This window comes from Staurois parvus, unplaced genomic scaffold, assembly GCF_062004578.1.
Source record: "Staurois parvus isolate SC_StPar_1 unplaced genomic scaffold, SC_StPar_1.0 ptg000006l, whole genome shotgun sequence".
Classification (NCBI taxonomy): domain Eukaryota; kingdom Metazoa; phylum Chordata; class Amphibia; order Anura; family Ranidae; genus Staurois; species Staurois parvus.
The window spans coordinates 705050-724540 of record NW_028317802.1 but is presented as its reverse complement, the minus strand read 5'-3'; the positions used below and the strand labels follow the sequence as shown (position 1 = coordinate 724540).

General features: G+C 47.6%; 1 protein-coding gene across 1 annotated transcript; it reads left to right on the top strand.

The window, feature by feature from the left end:
- Positions 1–869: 869 nt before the first annotated feature.
- On the top strand, positions 870–1655 carry LOC149474302 (uncharacterized). Its single transcript, XM_089666054.1, has one exon. The coding sequence runs from the start codon at positions 870–872 to the stop codon at positions 1653–1655; it is 786 nt and encodes a 261-aa protein (XP_089522180.1).
- The last annotated feature ends 17836 nt before the right edge of the window (positions 1656–19491 follow it).

The following is a 19491-nucleotide window of genomic DNA, read 5'->3' as shown; positions in this document are numbered from 1 at the left end:
GGCCCCTCCCCCCGCCCGCACGGAGAGGAGGACGTGCAGTGAGCTCGGCGGGCGGGGTTTCATCTGGTAGTCCCTCCCCCCCGCCCGCACGGCGTGGAGGCAGGAGAGGGAGTGCATTTACCGGCTCCTCCGCTGACATAGTGCCTGTCAGGGAGGGAACTCGGCGTGGGAGGCGGTCAGCTGCGGCTGCTGGGCTGTCCCCTGATGCGGCTGGTGGGCCCCCTGGACAGTCGGGAGCCGGGGCTCCCAGAAGACGGAAGAAGACGTGCAGCGCTGGGTGGAGTGCTGCTGGACGGAGCCCAGGGCCAGCGACAGGCATGGCTGGTGCCCAGAGGCGGAGTCGGGAGCGGCACAACCCTGCGGGACCCGTGGCTCCTGGGACCAGGAGGCCATCCGGTCGTCGAGTGGTGGACGAGAGGTCGGAGGGCGAGCTGTCTGAACCCGATGCGGGGGTGACGGCTCGTCGCTCTTCATCGATGGAGCGGGAGCGCGCGGCTGATGGGGCATCTCCTGGGCAGCCTGGTGAGTTACCTGTTCCTGTGTCTGTCTCTTTTTCTTCTGCGTTGCGGGATCTGCTGGGGGGCGGTCAGGCCGCCCCGGTGGGTGCGGCCTCGGCGGCGGTCGTTGGCGGCGTTCCCCTGTCTGGTTTTGGTGGGGGTCTCGGGGAGGTACTTTCCGGTTTGCGGGACTTGGTGCGGCGGCTGGAGCGGGGCGGTGTTGGGACCCCTGGGCCTGTTTCTGCGTGGCTCCCGCCGGCCGGTGGGGACGGGCTCGCGGTTCCGGGACAGGACAGAGGGGTAGTGCGGGGCCTGGGGGTCTCTTCTCCGCTTGGTTCTGGGCCTGGGGTGGTTTCCGCGGAGTCTGGGATTATGGGTTCTGCGGTTCCTTCCGCGGTTTTGGGGGAGGGTTCGGGGGTGTCCGGACCTGTCGGCGTGGCGGACTCTGCGAAGGGGGAAGTGTATGTGTGTTTTGAGGGCCCCTTGGGTGCGCATTTGCAGTCGGCCGTGCGGGAACAAATTTGGAACGGGGAGTATGTGGACATATTCACGCTCTTGCCTTTGGAGCGTTTTCCGTTTGATGGGTCCCGGGTTGATGACGGTAGACGGGAGGATGCGGAGCGGCGGCGTTTTCGGCTTATTCCCCGTACTTTTGCGAATTGGTTGCAGGCTTTCGCAATCATGGCCAGTGTCATTGGGGAGAAAGCTCCGGAGCATTGCTCGGCGTTGTTCTGTTACCTGGACGCCATTAGTGAGGCTCACAGGGTTTACGGCGGGTCTGCGTGGCTTCGGTACGATGAGCAGTTTAGGCAGCGGAGGGCTGTTCGCCCGTCTTTGCGTTGGGACCACAAGGACATTGGCCTTTGGATGCGGCTCATGGCGCCGCCGCGGGCTCCTGGTCCGTTTTTTCAGGGCGGGGCCAGTGGTTCATTTTTCCCGGGACAATCGGCCGCCAAGCGTAGGGGTTTCTGCTGGCAGTTCCAGGAGGGCACTTGTCGTTTTGGAGGGTCCTGTAGGTTTAGGCACGAGTGTTCCGGGTGCGGTGGATCCCATCCTTTCTCGCGCTGTTTCAGGCGGGGTAGAGGCCCTCCCGGAGAGCCTGCGGGTAAGAGGGACGACGCCGGTGCGGGTGGAAAGGATGGAGCCTTTCTTAAATAGATATCCTGATCGGGCTGCGGCGGTGCTGCTGACGGCAGGTTTTTCGGAGGGTTTTCGCATCCCCTGTACTTTGACTTTGGTCCCCCCCTTAGCTCGGAATTTACGGTCAGCCTTGCAGCATGCTGAGGTGGTTTCGGCTAAGTTGCGGAAGGAAGTGGGGTTGGGTCGTATGGGTGGTCCGTTTACTTGTGCGCCGTTTGCGGATCTGGTGGTTTCTCCCTTGGGGGTTGTGCCTAAGAAGGAGCCGAATGCGTTTCGGTTAATTCACCACCTGTCCTTCCCAAAGGGGGGGTCGGTGAATGACGCTATAGATCCGGAGTCGTGTTCGGTGTCTTACACGTCCTTTGATGCGGCAGTGTTCTGGGTTCGTCGGTATGGGCGCGGTGCCCTCATGGCGAAGTCCGACATTGAGTCGGCGTTCCGGCTGTTGCCGGTTCATCCGGACAGTTTTCGTTTTTTGGGTTGCCGTTGGCAGGGCGCGTTTTACGTTGATAGGTGTTTGCCCATGGGGTGTTCTATCTCTTGTGCGCTGTTTGAGAAGTTCAGTTCGTTCGTGGAGTGGGTGGTTCGGGATGTTTCAGGGGTGAATTCGGTCATCCATTATTTGGATGATTTTCTTTGCGTGGATCCGCCGGCTTCCGGGGTGTGCGCGGTTTTGCTTGCTACGTTGCAGCACGTTGCTGACCGTTTCGGGATTCCTTTGGCGGCTGACAAGACGGAGGGTCCGGCTTCGGTGATGACTTTCTTGGGCATTGTTTTGGATGCTGGCGCCATGGAGTGCCGGCTGCCGGAAGAGAAGCTGTTGGCCCTTCAGGGTGAAATTCGTGCGGTTCAGGGAAAGCGTAAAATTCAGCTGCGGCCCTTGCAGTCATTGTTGGGAAAACTAAATTTTGCTTGTCGGATCCTGCCGATGGGTCGGGTGTTCTGCCGCCGGTTGGCGGCGGCGACGACGGCGGGTATTGCCTCCCCTTTTCATTTCATTCGGCTGACTCGGGAGCATCGGGAGGACTTGCAGTTGTGGCACACCTTTTTGGATTCTTTCAACGGCCGGGCGCTTTGGATGTCGGGCCCGGTTAGTAATTTTGACTTGGAGCTGTTCACGGACGCGGCGGCTTCTGCGGGATACGGGGCCTATTTCCGGGGTCGGTGGAGTGCGGCCTCGTGGCCGGCTTCCTGGCGGGAGGCAGGTTTTCTCAGTAACCTTGCGCTGTTGGAACTGTTTCCAGTGGTTTTGGCGGTTGAGGTTTGGGGGGAGAATTTTCAGAATCAAAAGGTGCGTTTTCACTGCGACAATTTGGGGGTGGTTCAGGTCATCAATAGGGTCTCGGCTTCTTCCCGACCGGTGGTGGCCCTGCTTCGCCACTTGGTGTTGCGTTGCTTGCAGCTGAATGTTTTTCTCCATGCGGTACATCTCCCTGGGGTTGACAACACCTTAGCTGACGCTTTGTCTCGTTTTCAGTGGGACAAATTCCGGGAGTTGGCGCCGGCGGTGGAGCAACACGGGGTTCCTTGTCCCGACTGGCTGTGGGAGATTGCCTTGGAGTCGTTGCGGGGTGGATCCGGCGGTCGGTGAGTGGGGCGACTTGGTCTGCTTACTCTACGGTCTGGCGGGAATGGCTGGAGCTGTTGGGGCTGGTAGCTATTGATCCCTGGGGGCCGGAGGTGCATGTGGCGGTGTTGTACTTCTTGGCGCGGAGTTTGGAGCGGGGGGTGTCGGCGTCCGCAGTGGATCGCCGTCTAGCGGCATTGGCGTTTTTCTTTAAGTTGCAAGGGTGTCGGGATTTTACTAAGGATTTTTGGGTTCAACAGGCTTTGCGGGGTTATCGGAGGGCTCATCATTGTAGGGATTCTCGTCATCCGGTGTCGTTCGAGTTGTTGGGGTCTTTGTTTGAACATTTGCGGACTGTGTGTTCTTCGGATTTTGAGGTGGTTTTATTTCGGGCTGCCTTTGCGGTGGCTTTTTTTGGGGCTTTGCGCATTGGGGAGCTCGTTAGTCCGTCCAAGTCGGTTCTTGGGGGGTTGTTGGTGGAGGAGGTTGTGTGATTGGGTGGAGGTTCTGGTCCATCGGTCTAAGACGGATCAATTGGGCAGGGGTGCGAAGGTGCGTTTTTTCGCTCTTCCGGGTTCACTGGTGTGCCCTGTTCAGGCGGTTCAGGAATTTTTGTCCCGTCGCCCTGGGGGGCGGGGGTCCTTTTTCAGGCATGTTGATGGCTCCCCTTTAACGCGTTTTCAGTTTGTGGCGGTTTTTCGCCGGTGTTTGACGGCTGCTGGTTTGGATGCGTCTTTGTATGCTTCGCACTCGTTTCGGATAGGGGCTGCTACGGAGGCGGCCAGGTGGGGGCTGTCGGAGGATGTGGTGAAGCGCATTGGTAGGTGGGATTCCCAGAGATTTCGCCTGTACGTTCGGCCGCATTTGTTGCGGGCTTAGTGGGTGGTCCTGTGTTTTGTTTGTTTGCGTTGTGGGAGGTTGTTGCGGTTCTGTCCCTGTGCTGTATTGTTCTGGCGGTATTGTTTCTTTTCTTTCAGGTGGAGCGGTGTGCCTGGTGTGGATCCTGGGTCACTCGTATGTGTTTTGGGGGGCCAGGCGGGCTGATGTTCGGCCCAATGGCAGGCAGCTGGGGTTGGATAGACGGGAGGTTTGTGTCCGCTGGTTAGGTGTGCCGGGCATGTTGTGGAGTCGTGTTGTGCCAGAGGTGCGGCGTTTTGCGCGGCTGGATAGGCCACCGGATGTGTTGGTGATTCACGCGGGTGGCTACGATTTGGGGGGTAGGTCCATGCGGGAGCTGGTTAGAGATGTCAAGCTGGATTTTCTTCAGTTGCGGCGTGAGTTTCCGGGGCTGGTGGTGGTGTGGTCTGACATGGTCGCCCGCACTTCTTGGCGCTTGGCGCGGTCGGTGGAGCGGCTCAACAAGGCCAGGATTAAGGTCAACCGGGAGGTGGGGCGCTTTTTTAGTCGTAATGGGGGATTGGTGGTTCGGCATGTGGAGTTGGAGGTGGATACTTGGCGGTACCTTCGCAGTGATGGAGTGCATTTGAATGCGGTGGGCACGGATTTGTGGTCCCTGGAGCTGCAGGACGGCATTCTATGGGCGGTTCGTTTGTGGCGTGGCACGCATGGGTAAGGGCTTACCCAGCGTGCTGTGGCGGTTGTTGGTCTTTGGAGGCGGTTCTCATCTTGGAAGGAAAACAATGGTGTGGGACCCCATCCGTGGTATGGGGGGCCCGGTGGATATTCCCAGTTAACCAAGGTTTAGCTGGAAGGTGGTGGTGCTGCACTGCGGACGGTATGGTTGTCTCCGAGCTGGTTGGTTGCGGCTGGAGGCCTAGTGTATAGGGTTGTCCGCAGGTGCATTTTGGATCGTTTGTGGGTGCCTTTGAAGACCAACAACAATTCTTTGGTTTCGTTAAGGAACGGTTGATGTATGTAAATTGTGAAGTTGTTAATAAAAGGCCATGTTGGCCATTTACTCCAAAAATGGTGTCATGTTTTTATAAAGTTTATTTGGTTAAAGGGGGGGGGTTTGGGGTGGTATGGATAGGCAATGGTGGAAGTAGGAGTGGACAAGCCTATCTATGGTGCAGTAGTCAAGAAATGCCCGTAGCGAATAGGGAAGAATGGAAATAGCGCAGGGCATACATGACTAGGCCCAGAGTGGTTGGGAACGGAAAGGGTTAAAAATTTAGCTCCAAGGGGTGGGGAATGGGATTGGGAATTATTGGATTGGCAGACGTGGAGTGTAGGAGGTGTCTGTGGCACCGTAGGGTGGGGGTTGCTGCGGAAGGGGCGTCAGTGCAGCTGGATGAGTGCAAGGACCAGAGCTTCCCTCCCGCCCTCCCTGTTAGGTTGGGTATAGGGTCTTGTCCGGGGGCAGGTGCGCGGGTAACTCGAGCTCATATGAAAAATAGAAAAAACAACAAAAGAACCCTGGTTGGTGAGGTGGGTTTTATGTTGGTTCGTGGGCGGTTGTTGGTCTTTGGAGGCGGTTCTCATCTTGGAAGGAAAACAATGGTGTGGGACCCCATCCGTGGTATGGGGGGCCCGGTGGATATTCCCAGTTAACCAAGGTTTAGCTGGAAGGTGGTGGTGCTGCACTGCGGACGGTATGGTTGTCTCCGAGCTGGTAGTGTATAGGGTTGTCCGCAGGTGCATTTTGGATCGTTTGTGGGTGCCTTTGAAGACCAACAACAATTATTTGGTTTCGTTAAGGAACGGTTGATGTATGTAAATTGTGAAGTTGTTAATAAAAGGCCATGTTGGCCATTTACTCCAAAAATGGTGTCATGTTTTTATAAAGTTTATTTGGTTAAAGGGGGGGGGGGGGTTTGGGGTGGTATGGATAGGCAATGGTGGAAGTAGGAGTGGACAAGCCTATCTATGGTGCAGTAGTCAAGCATTTGTATTGGAACAGTTTAATTTTATTAAAATGAGTGTGCTGATGTTTGTGCTACTTGCTTGTGGTATATACTCTTTTAAACTGCTCCCATTGTTGACACATTCTGACTACTCCCACACAAAAATACTTTCTGTGTATGGACTCTTCCAAATAATCCGTGCAGGTCAGCACAGCTGCATTCAGATTACCTCATGCCTTCTGGCAGGGTCAGAGTACAAGGGACCAGGAACCGAGAATGCTTCACTTGTTGTCCCTTTTAATACTCAAGTACCTATGGACCTAACAGTGCTGGAACCTATCTTGGCTCAATTCCAGTTTACCACTTAGATGGACTATATGTGCCATGGAGAGATCAGGCTAGGTGTTATTACCCCTGCAGTAAATGAGGACCCTTCTGCTATGAACCTAATCTCCAGTACTGTTCCTACAGTGTCTGTGTCAGCACTGATCCTGGTTACCCCAGGTTGGGCTGATCTGCTTTCTCCCATGTCTTGCAGTGATGAGGCACAACAGCACACTGAAAAGTCAACCTGAAGCAGAAAAGGGGTCACCTGTAACAGCCAAAGGCTCGGCCCACATCTTGTCAACAGAGGAAGGCCATTGTGCCATTTGTGACATGTCTTCCCTGTATATGTTGTCACTTCCCTTTTTAGGGCTATATATATATACACTATATTGCCAAAAGTATTGCGACGTCTGCCTTTACACGCACATGAACTTTAATTGCATCCCAGTCTTAGTCTGTAGGGTTAACTATTGATTCGGCCCACCCTTTTCAGCTATAACAGCTTCAACTCTTCTGGGAAGGCTGTCCACAAGGTTTAGGAGTGTGTCTATGGGAATGTTTGACCATTCTTCCAGAAGCGCATTTGTGAGGTCGGGCACTGATGTTGGGCGGGAAGGCCTGGCTCGCAGTCTTCGCTCTAATTCATCCCAAAGGTGTTCTATCAGGTTGAGGTCAGGACTCTGTACAGGCCAGTCAAGTTCATCCACCCCAAACCAAACTCGCTCATCTACTGTATATCTTTATGGACCTTGCTTTCTGCACTGGTGCACAGTCATGTTTGAACAGAAAGGGGTCATCCGCAAACTATTCCCACAAAGTTGGAAACATGAAATTGTCCAAAATATCTTGATATGCTGACGCCTTAAGAGTTCCCTTCACTGGAACTAAGGGGCCAAACGCAACCCCTGAAAAACAACCCCACACCATAATCCCCCCCTCCACCAAACTTTACACTTGAGACAATGCAGTCAGGCAAGTACTGTTCTTCTGGCAAACCCAGACACATCTATCAGATTGCCAGATAGAGAAGCGTGATTCATCACTCCAGAGTATGTTGCGTCTCAATATGGCGCATCACGGGTAACACGTGTTACCCGTGATGAAACGCGTTGGTATGCTCTGACGATACTCCCGGAGCGCGGTGACATCACGTCCGGCGCACGCGCCATATTGGGACTCCATGCCATACCTATGTTATGAGGATGTTCTGCGTGTATTGATCTTCTAACATTATCACACTATGGAGCATGTTCATTTATGTCTCTGAGCTGACCCTGGGGGAACGAGAGGTATTAATGAGCGACTGAAGGAGACCTGGATGACAACGACTCTGGAGCAGTACGGTCCATTAGGCAAGGTGTTTGCTGTGGATATGTGGTGTATACCACAAAGCGTGCTGGCCTTTGTGGTCATTACAAGGAGGTGAGGGGGCACTCAGACCACTCTAGGATTGTGACACCAGTGGCACTCTCACGAATATTTTTCTTCACCTGTGTTTGAAGTGGACTGTTTATAAACTCACCAATACCACTCAATTAAGTGTGTTACACTCACACGGTTCTGTGACTGCTGATCTATGCCCATGGAGTTGCTCACAGGTTCTCGGAGTTTTGTATGAGCATTTCACCTGCCTAGTTTTATGAGCATTTCACTTGTCTGGTTGTTTTTATGTGCATCCCACTTGTCTATTCGTTTATAGCAGATTATGTTTATGTTTCTATTCATGTATTTATCTACTGGTATGGCTTACATTTTTAGCGCTGCACCAATAGCTTTATTTATTACGTTTACTTTTGGTATAAAGGTGGGTGTTTAGCGGTTTTCATTAGTATATCCATTTAAGTGCAGGAGGTTTCATCTATATATTTGTTATAATATTTTTTACTTAGATGTTTTAAGGTTTTTTTTTTACAATTTTATTTCCCACTTTTGTCTCTTTTTGTCATAACTTTATACCTAACCAGTAAATCTGATATGCCTCACTGAGTACTTGGGCCCCCATTAAAGGCCTTATGGCTTTTGGAGTGACCATGGAGTGCTTAAATAATCATTATGTCACCATTTCTCTCTCAGTGGGGAGAACTTCATCAGCTTTTGACTTGATTCACTCAAATGTAATATAAAGCATTGTTCATAATCCAGATGGTTGGTTCTTTCCTTACCTCTATACTTATGTATTTCTTACCACTGGAAGTATCTGTGTTGTAATAAGCAATGATAGGTATAAATATTTCAGAGCAATAATACTCTTTATTTAATGAGATGGATAATTTGGAAGTGGATAAGAATGCTTAGCACTCATCTTGATTTCATATCACACTAAAACCTGGCTGAGTAGTGTTATTCAGCACTTCCCCATGTGCTGACATCAGCATCTGTCACAATTTATGACTACCTGGGTTTCTCAGAGTGCCAAATATCATGCTCATTGCATCCAAAGGCCTCAGAGGTACACATATAATTTTCATTATTTTAGTGGCAATTTCTTTAACACTGAACCATTTCACCCATTTCATGAAATTTAGAAAGTATGAAGTATCTGACTGAAGAGAATTCTGTTTTTTTCCTAGCAGCCAATCAATGTCTCCCTAACTTGAGCTACAGTACAGTGAGGTGACCAGTCACTCTGCTCATAGGATGTGGGCTATAGTGACCGTTCCTTTTCACAGGAAATCTCTTCTCAGGTAAAAATTCCCTTTCTTCTTTAAAATGTATGTAGTGCCCTTTTTAAGTTAGGCTGCTAAGCCAAATTTTGTTTTTTTTTTTTACTTCACTGTAATCAGTGCTTCAGCAACTGATTGTTTTTGTCTGGTGAGGATTTCCTATCTGGGTGTTTGATTTGTCTCCTGCTTCTGGAAAGTTTCCAGAATACAAAGCTGGGAGAGTCAAATGACCAGTATGAATATTTATCATGTCCCAGCCAATCCCTGGAAGGAGGCACCCAGAAGGTGGCTTAGAAGGTGATAAATGTTTTGGAGAACTTTCTAGAGTGTCCTTTCCTCTATAGGGAGGGTTCCAGTTCTCTTGGGGCTGCTGCCCCTATGAGATAGCTAATGAGACAAGGAATTGCAGTCTGAGCCTCAGTCTGGGCTGAGGGACTGAAGGAGATTGTTAAAGAGGTTTTTTTTACTAAAGTCTGGGCTTCAGCAGGAGTTGGACTGAGGGACTGGGCAGACTGATAAAGGATTATTTGTGTAAAGTCCTGGATTGGAAAAGGGACTTTTATCTCCATCACTGGGGAACTCCCAGTGGAAGCTGGGTTGTGGTCAACTCCTGGGACAGTGTAAGTAGGACCTTGATTTGGGACTTTCATGTGTGACTGCAGTTTAGAAAAGTTTAATGAGAAGTTGTCATCCTATTATTTTTGCTATTATTTGGAGTATCTTAATCTCTGAACCCCTTTCCTGTTAAATTTATTCAGCAATAAATTCTAAAAAGACATCCAGTAAACCGAGCCTAAATTGTCAGTGTGCATGGAACTGTGCTTGTGTGCTGGCAGCCTCTGTACCATGTGGGAGACCTGGGCATATTCATAGCATCCTCTATTGTGGTAAGAGCTACATGTATTTAACCCAAAAACAAAAATGTAATTGCAGCACCCTCCTAGGTAGGTGCTAGCTTAGATTAATTTAGTTCTGGGCTTACTGTAATCAGTGTGGCTGTGTGAGATTATTTAGGTCTGTTCCATGTTTCTCAGGCTGCAGATTTGACTACTCCTCCTGTACACCAGAACTTTCTGGGTTGTTCTGGGATATAGGTGTGGAGCAAGGCAAGTGGACAGCATGAATATTTATACTGTCTCAGCCAATTCCTGTGGGAGACTGCACAGATGATTGCTGGTGAGCCGTCTAAGTAGTCTGCAATCTGGAACAAAGCTGTCTTGTCCCTGAGGAAGATATCACACCCTGAAGGCACTGTTTGCCCCCTAGGCAAGCATGCCATGTGTCTGCTGTTTGTTGTCCCAGCTAGGCTAGCTGGTGCGGCCTATTTTGCTGAAAGTTTCTGAAGCCGACTGAGGGACCTGTCGTCTGAGGATCTAGTTTGGTATCACTGGGATAAAGTGTCTGAAAGATATTTGAAGGAGGCAACAAATCATTCAAGGACATCAGTGAGTACAGACTGGTGTGAGAGATCCTAGAGATGGTGTTCTATTGCCACCCCTCTGGTCCTATAGAGTCAGCTGTGTTCAAAGGGGATATTGTGTAATCTCTTAGATCTATAAGAGGAAGATTAATATCTTCAAGTTGATACTACAAATCTCAGTCCATTATTTACTTGGGCAAGGACTTAGCTTATAACGCTAACAAAGAAAGTTTAGTGTCCTCAAATTGCTACTAAACATTCCTAGAGTATCCCACAGTTATCCTACTCCTATCCACGTTCAAGTTCTATATGAATGCATCAGAAAAGCATACCCATAAACTGTTCTTTGAGCCAAAGGAGCAACTGTGACTGCAAGACTGTCTGCAGGACAATTCCAGGAAAAGACCTATGGGACCTTTAATACTGCAGGCTTCTACAAGGGTACCACAACATAATATATTGCAATTTACCAGTCCTTAGATGAAACTGCTGAATTCAATTTCTTTTTTTTCCCTTTTGTTTCTTGATTTTTCACTTGGTGATTCTGCCAGTAACACTTCCAGTCTTAGGATAGCAGCAATAACTCGTTCAAAAAAAAAAAAGGTCCACCCCTCTGCCAGTGCCTATGACATAGGATGGTTCTGTAGTCCTTAGAGAACAAGATACCTGATGATAGTCACTAAAGGCAGAGAACACGTGAAGTTATTGACTCACAACATTTCCATTTGTGGTTTCAGTCTAATTTAATTAATTTACAAAAACACTGCATTTTTGGCAAGATCAACAGGTATTTTCTTTATTTGTTGCTTGAGGTGACTGTAGCCGTGCAATTTTCAGGACAAGCTTTTGGGGTGTGTCCCTTTCTTCAAGGTCCAAGCAATACTAATGCACAAAGTTTTAGTAGAAGATTAAGTAGGACACTCTCCGAGAAAAAAAGAAAAAAAAGAAAAAAACACAATTTGGATAATTTACAGTTATTCCCAGATATGAAGGAATTCTTCAGGAGTCTAATGCTAGAATGCAACAAAAAGAGGAGAAACTTCACACCTCCACAAAGATGTAACCCCAAACTGGACACCTATGTCGACAGCCTCAGACTGCAATAGACATCCCTAGCAGATACTACTTGCTATAATTATGATCCAAGCCAGGCATTTACTCATTTACAATTAAAACGTTTCATTAAACACTACCAACCCACCTACATTCAGAATTTATCAGTGTGATTCTGGATAATCCAGAAATTGGGGACATCTGCATGCTGCCCAAGATCACAAGCCAGAAAATCCAGGAAGACCCATCATAGCAGGTATGCACACACTTACTGAACAAATCTCAGGCATTGTAGAAAACGTGTTAAAACCATTAGTCATGAATACTGCCAGTTTCTTGCAAGATACAAATTTCTTAAGATCAACAATATACAGCAATTACCACCAAATACACTTCTGGACACTATGGATGTAGAATCTCTGTACAGTAACAACCCTCACAAGGATTGGATTGCTACATGTCAGTGTCAGGGAAGGCATACTGTGCACATCCACACCCTTGCACATGCGTCAGCGTCATTGCCAAATGGTCTATAATCAGTGGTGTATTAAGGTTTTGTGCTGCCCTAGGCAAAAAAAAAATCATCTGCCCCCATGGACACAAACAAACACCACCCCCACCCCCACCCCCCTTCATCCTCCCGTGGAGAGAGCCTGACATTGACCAACAACACCCCTACCCCCACCTTGGAGAGCCTTCCACTAACCCCCCCCCCCATTTGATAGAGAGAAATACACTCATCTTCACAGTGCCGGACATCCCCGGGAACGAGAGTCAGGCTCTACATACTCCATCAAGTAGCCTGCAGCCTCTCTCAGATCCCACCTGTTCCCATGGCACACGTGTCCCTTCTTTCATCCCTTCTTCTGGGGGGAGGTGCTGCCCCCCTGAAAAATACCGCCCTAGGCAGGTGCCTTGTTTGCCTTGTGGTAAATACGCCCCTGCACCTGACCTTCTGCTGCCGACCTGATCTGCCATGTGACCATGTCTGAATTCTGCCTGCACCAACCCCTAGCTTGTCTCGGGACTAAGTCTCTGCCTACTCCATATGCGAATCTGCCTCACTGTTACCGACTCTGGCCTGGACTCTGACTGCTCTTCTGTCTACCATTTGCACCTGATCTATCTGCAGTTACTGTTTCCTGACTGTGTTCTGTACTCTGAACCTGTGGCCACCAGTCTTTCAGTGCCTTCTGTAGGTCTGTCTGTCTGTCTGTCTGTCTGTCAGTGATCTGCCAGCTTGTCATCTCTGCTGCTCAACAATCAGGTCCAGCCTGCATCTGGAAACACACAGACAACTGTTCCGCATCTATTACTGCAAGAGCCGTCAGGCACTCGTGCCACTCCATGCTCTGGTGCCTCCTGTTACCTTACCAAGGGCTCTGACATGTAAAAGATGCCTACCTCTTCACATCAGGCTCCACCACAGGCACGTAACAGTCACAGACTCTTATCATTCTCACCCTATAAAGAGCTGAGGATGCTATACAGCTCATTGAATTCATTCTCACACACAACTACTTCACTTTCAATAATGATATCTATCTTCAGTGTATATGTATGGCTATGTAAAGTAAAATGTCACCGCAATTTACAAACCTATTTACTTACAAAAGCCATATAAATAGTATTGCTATATTGATGATATTTTCATTATATGGACAGAAGGTTCAACACGTTTCATCCATCAATAAAACTAAAAATTGACTATTCAAAACACACATGTCAACTTCCTAGACACCACAGCATACATCAGAAATAACAAGCTGTACACCTCAATATACAGGAAACCCACTGACCCCAACACACCAAACCGGCTACCAAATATGCTCAAACCCAGAAGACAGAAATACACACATCAGAATGTTAGCATACTCTTTCCATAAGGAGGGTTACAAGGACAAAACCAACGATACTAGCATAAACTAGACCCTGAAAATCCAAGGAGAAAATCTTCTCCAATATAAAAAGAAAAACACAAATAACCGTGTACCTCTAGTAACCACATATAACTCATCACTAGAAGGAATAAAAAATACAATCAAAGATGTGCAACCCAAAATACAGTGGGGTAAAAAAGTATTTAGTCAGCCACCAATTGTGCAAGTTCTCCCACTTAAAAAGATGAGAGAGGCCTGTAACTGGCATCATAGGTAGACCTCAACTATGAGAGACAAAATGAGAAAAAAAATCCAGACAATCACATTGGCTGATTTGGAAATAATTTATTTGCAAATTATGGTGGAAAATAAGTATTTGGTCAATATCAATAGTTCATCTCAATACTTTGTTATATATCCTTTGTTGCCAATGACAGAGGTCAAATGTTTCCTGTAAGTCTTCACAAGGTTGGCACACACTGTTGCTGGTATGTTGGCCCATTCCTCCATGCAGATCTCCTCTAGAGCAGTGATGTTTTGGGGCTGTCGCTGGGCAACACGGACTTTCAACTTCGTCCAAAGGTTTTCTATGGGGTTGAGATCTGGAGACTGGCTAGGCCACTCCAGGACCTTGAAATGCTTCTTACGAAGCCACTCTTTCATTGCCCGGGCGGTATGTTTGGGATCTTTGTCATGTTGGAAGACCCAGCAACGTTTTATCTTCAATGCCCTTGCTGATGGAAGGAGGTTTGCACTCAAAATCTCACCATACATGGCCCCATTCATTCTGTTCTGTACATGGATCAGTCGTCCTGGTCCCTTTGTGGAGAAACAGCCCCAAAGCATGATGTTGCCACCCCCATGCTTCATAGTAGGTATGGTGTTCTTTGGATGCAACTCAGCATTCTCTCTCCTCCAAACACGAGTTGTGTTTCTACCAAACAGTTCTATTTTGGTTTCATCTGACCATATGACATTCTCCCCATCCTCTTCTGGATCATCCAAATGCTCTCTAGCAAACTTCAGATGGGCCCGGACATGTACTGGCTTAAGCAGGGGGACACGTCTGGCACTGCAGGATCTGAGTCCCTGGCGGCGTAGTGTGTTACTGATGGTAGCCTTTGTTACGTTGGTCCCAGCTCTCTGCAGGTCATTCACTAGGTCCCCCCGTGTGGTCCTGGGATTTTTGCTCACCGTTCTTGTGATCATTTTGACCTCACGGGGTGAGATCTTGCGTGGAGCCCCAGATTGAGGGAGAATATCAGTGGTCTTGTATGTTTTCCATTTTCTAATTATTGCTCCCACAGTTGATTTGTTCACACCAAGCTGCTTGCCTATTGCAGATTCAGTCTTCCCAGCCTGGTGCAGGTCTACAATTTTGTTTCTGGTGTCCTTCGACAGCTCTTTGGTCTTCACCATAGTGGAGTTTGGAGTGTGAATGTTTGAGGTTGTGGACAGGTGTCTTTTATACTGATAACAAGTTCAAACAGGTGCCATTGATACAGGTAATGAGTGCAGGACAGAGGAGCCTCTTAAAGAATAAGGTACAGATCTGTGAGAGCCAGAAATCTTGCTTGTTTGTAGGTGACCAAATACTTATTTTCCACCATAATTTGCAAATAAATTCTTTCCAAATTAGCCAATGTGATTGTCTGGATTTTTTTTTCTCATTTTGTCTCTCATAGTTGAGGTCTACCTATGATGCCAATTACAGGCCTCTCTGTAATTGGCATCATATCAATTGGTGGCTGACTAAATACTTTTTTGCCCCATTGTAACAGAGGATGAAATGCTGAAAGAAATATTCCAACAACCCCCAATACTGGCTTTCTGGCAACCACCCAACAACAGACATAAGCTAGTCAGCAGGAAACTTCTGATTGTGAAGTCAAATAAAGAAACCAAGCCCTGCAAAAAAACAAAAGGGACCTTCAATATCAAAGGATCATACAGCTGTACCTCCAGTAATGTGCACCTTATCCAATGCAAAAAAATGCAGAAAGGATCTTATGTTGACAAAACAAAACAGTAATTGCAAACAGGGATACATTTACACAGACACACCATCAAGGAACATAAGGAAGATGATTTCTGCACAACTGTGGGACATAATTTCTCACACCCAGACCACACCATGAATGTTTTTGTTCTTAAAAGGGACCTCAAAATACTCAGTAAAGGAAAGCTTTTGAACGAACAATGATAAACCTATTTGACTATCATACTAACTATCCACATTTAATTATCATTGCTGTGTACATTAGTTTGTATTTTCTTTTTGCCTTTTTTTGCATATATTTTTCTCAGAGATTGTTCGACTTTAACATTCTACAAAAACTTTGTGCATTAATAGTGCTTGGACCCTGAAGAAGAGGACACGCCCCAAAAGCTTTTCCTGAAAATTGGAATGTTAATGCAAAATTAAAAAAAGTATCACAAACATTACTCAGTTGTTCCCATCAGGGGCGGACTGACCATTGCAGAACTCGGGCACTACCCGAGGGTCCGGGGTCAGTAGGGGGCCCCATGAGATGTCCCTGGTACCTTTCATAGGCTTTTTTGGGTGTGGTTTGAGTGTGTTCAAGGACACAGGGGCCCCATGATCCCCTATTGCCTGGGGGTCCCATGAGTTGTCAGTCCACCCCTGGTTCCCATATTTCCTAAAAATGTTCCTAGCCCAAAAAGAAAACAAATGTCGTACACTACATCTAAGGACTAGCAAACAGCAATATGTTACATTTTTGTTCTACCGACCCCGGGCCCGAGTGCTCGAATGATCAGTCCGCCCCTGCTCCAGCCCACTTGGCAGTAAGTTGCATCTGCAAGTACAGCACTGTCAATTGCTGCTCCCTGCCTGATGTCCCTTCCCTCTATACTACTGGCACGCTCTTCCTCATTGTCTGCTGACATGAATTCTTGTGCATCCTTCTGCAGCAAGTTACTAATGGTGTGCTGAAATATTTCAGCCAACTCTTTCATGCCAGTTTGCGAAGCTGGAGCTTAAATAGCAGTAGAGAAGGAGTAAGAAAAGGGCACATTTTCAAATGATTTTTCTACCTGTTGTGTAAAAGGGCTGATGACATCACCCAGCCTCCCTACAACAGCCAAAAGACAGGAAACTGAGCTGATTGCTCCGGAGGGAGCCATTTACACCTACAGAGCGGCTATTTCCAAATGTGGCAGCACTACCAAGCAGTGAGGGGTATTTGACCAGATCTAACCAGACCCACATGAGGATCCTTGATGTCCTGAGGTTATCTACTCTAAATGCGCATTGTGATTGCGTATCTGGTGAGTGCGCAATCTTTACACATCTATCACCTCACCCACGGATCCAGCCATTAGATTTTTGAAGATCATCTGGGATCTTTTTGTACTCACGCTATAGACTGTATTTGGTTTAGTGCCCAAACACCTACTAGTCACCAATTGGTGACGTTTCTATTTGCACCTTGTTATTGATTTTTCACTTTATTGTATTTTTATTGTATTTTATATGAGGATGTTTGAATATAATATGTTCATACAATTTAACGGATCAATGTAGCGCTGCACCTTGCTTTATTCTGACTATTTTGGAGGGTCACATGGTGCCTTTTTGGTGTTCAGCTGCTGTTTTCTTCCTTTAACTCATTTATAATTTACTTTAGCGCTCACTTATGCTTTGATTTACATTTTCAACTTGGCTACTCTGCACCTGGGAAGAGGATGAGGAAACCTTTGGGGTTCGCTCAAGAACCTCCTGTTCTTGCTTCGGCTTAAAAGCACACCCACTGCACAAAGAAAAAGCAGATGTGCACTGCATCTCAGTGGTGCAGCTTAACCGCCATTTTGTTCTTCACATGCAGAACCTGCTGGCCTCCTGCTAGCTCTTCATGCAAAACTTCTGCCTCTCCTGTTAGGCCTACCCAGTATGGGATGTAACAGTAAGCAGTTCATGACAGGAAGAATCAATAAACTACCGCAGTGCTCCACAGCGCCTTGGTAGTTCATTGAGAACAACAAGCTGACAGTCGCTTAGGCTGTTGGGACCTGTAGTTTCTCATTCACAAACCTCTGTGACACAGCCAGGTAGACGGAGCTCTGCACGGCCACATTTTTTTTTTTATTTTGACAGCTAGCGGGAGGAGAAGATTCCCCACTAGCTGTCAAAGCGGGGAAGCGGGGGGCAGTCTATTCATAACATGTTACACCCTGAATATGTTTGTAACATGTTATGGAAGGTGAACTTAGCCTTTAAGAGACATAAAGCTGGTTGTGTGGGACTTGTGGCAATGCCAAAATGAAAAAAAAAAAGTACTTCTCCCTTCACAGAACTGAAAGTTCTCCCTAAAAACACCAACACACACTTAAAGCAAAACTTCCCCCAAAAGGGAAAGTTCCGCTCTTCCTCCCCCTTTCCTCCTTCAGATTTGGCACATCATTTTTGGGGGGATGGAGTTGGTACCTGTTTTTGACAGGTACCCCCTTCCTCACTTTTGGTCAGATCGCCACAGCTATCTGAGCAGAAGTTTGGCCCCCTCCTTCCCCCCACAGCTTAATGGGACATGTCTTAGGTCCCAGAAAGCTGCAGGACCCAGCAGATAGTGCCAGCTGTGAAGCCGCAAGTTGTCACAGCCAGTTGCCCATAGTTGGTGTGCTGGTGGTGAGGACCAAAGCCCGGTGAAAAAACTAGCTGGGTGAGGACACCTGAACACGCTGCATCCTGGGACAGGTGAGTGTCTAAATATTACAAGTCAGAAGCTACAGTTTTTGTGGCTGCTGACTTTTAGTTTTTTAATACAGGACTGAAGAACCACTTTAAGCTGGCTATACATGGATCAATATTTGGCTGGTTCAGTGAGGACCGACTGAATTTCAATCCATGTATGGGCAGGGTGGTTGTACAGAAGTCAATCTACCGAATTACTTCTGTATAATCACTCTGTCAGATTTTCCCTGCTCAATGAGTGCTGCAGGCTATAGTATGCAATGCTGATCAGTGTATTCTGATGGTAGGGAAGTCTCCCCGCTGACAGAATACAATAGCTCAGCAGTGAAGATTCCTTCTTCCACATCAAGCATGTGGATAGGGAAATCAAGTCATTTTTTTTTTGTTCAAACCAGAGATTGAACAAAAAACCTGTCTCTTCTAAGGGTTCCCTAACAATATGACTGTCTATAGAAAGGGGACTGGGCTATCCATACCTTCAAATTACTGACCAGGGCAAAGGCTAGCATTATAATATAGGTTGCTCCTTATTTCTGGCAGTGATGCTGTAAGGTTTTCAAGGAAAAGTTAACAAATCTGAGGGATTTGCCACAAATCCATGATGGCGTCAAACCCAAAGTCAACTCTACTGATTACTAGGAATGAGGTTCAGGTTCACTATTACAATGTGTTCAAGGCAAATCCTGTAGTTTTGAGATTAATGGTCTCAGCGGGTTTATGTGCTGATTTGCCCAGGCGAATGTTTATAAAACCATATTACAAGTACACTGCATAGCCAAGAACTAGAAGGGCTTATGAGGGGGCTTTGGGATAAACCAGCACCCTCTGCATAAATGATGCACAAAGCATCCACAGAGTCAGCATATTGGAAGCTGCTGTTGCTAGTTTTCAACTCCCTTGCTGACTTTTTTTTTGTTCTTATTTTTGGGAGCTTTTTATAACTTTAATTTTATTTTGTGGTTAATTTGAGGTCAGCAAACACTTTTAACTGTGTGTCCCATCCACAGCAAATGGTTAGGTTAAAGCAGAGCTCCAGTCAATAATAAAAAAAATAAATGTCAGCAGCTACAAAAACTGTACCTGTTGACTTTTAATAAACAGCCACTCATCTCTCCCACTATCCAGCGGTGCATTCATGCCAGCCATCCTCTCTCCTCAGCACCGGCATCCTAAGTGTGGGAACCTGACTGTGACAGCTAGCAGCTTCACACCAAGTGCCCACTGCACATACATGAGTAGTGCTGCGCTTTGTGAATGGTCCTGTAGTCTTCTGGGACCTGTCACATGTCCCAGAAGACTACGGGGAGGCAGAGGGGGAACAATTTCTGCATCTGATCGCCTAGGCGATTGCAGTGGAAGTGGGAGCAGGCACTTGTCAAAATAGGGTACTCACTCTGCCTCGCTCCCCAAAGGTGCCAATTCCTCATGG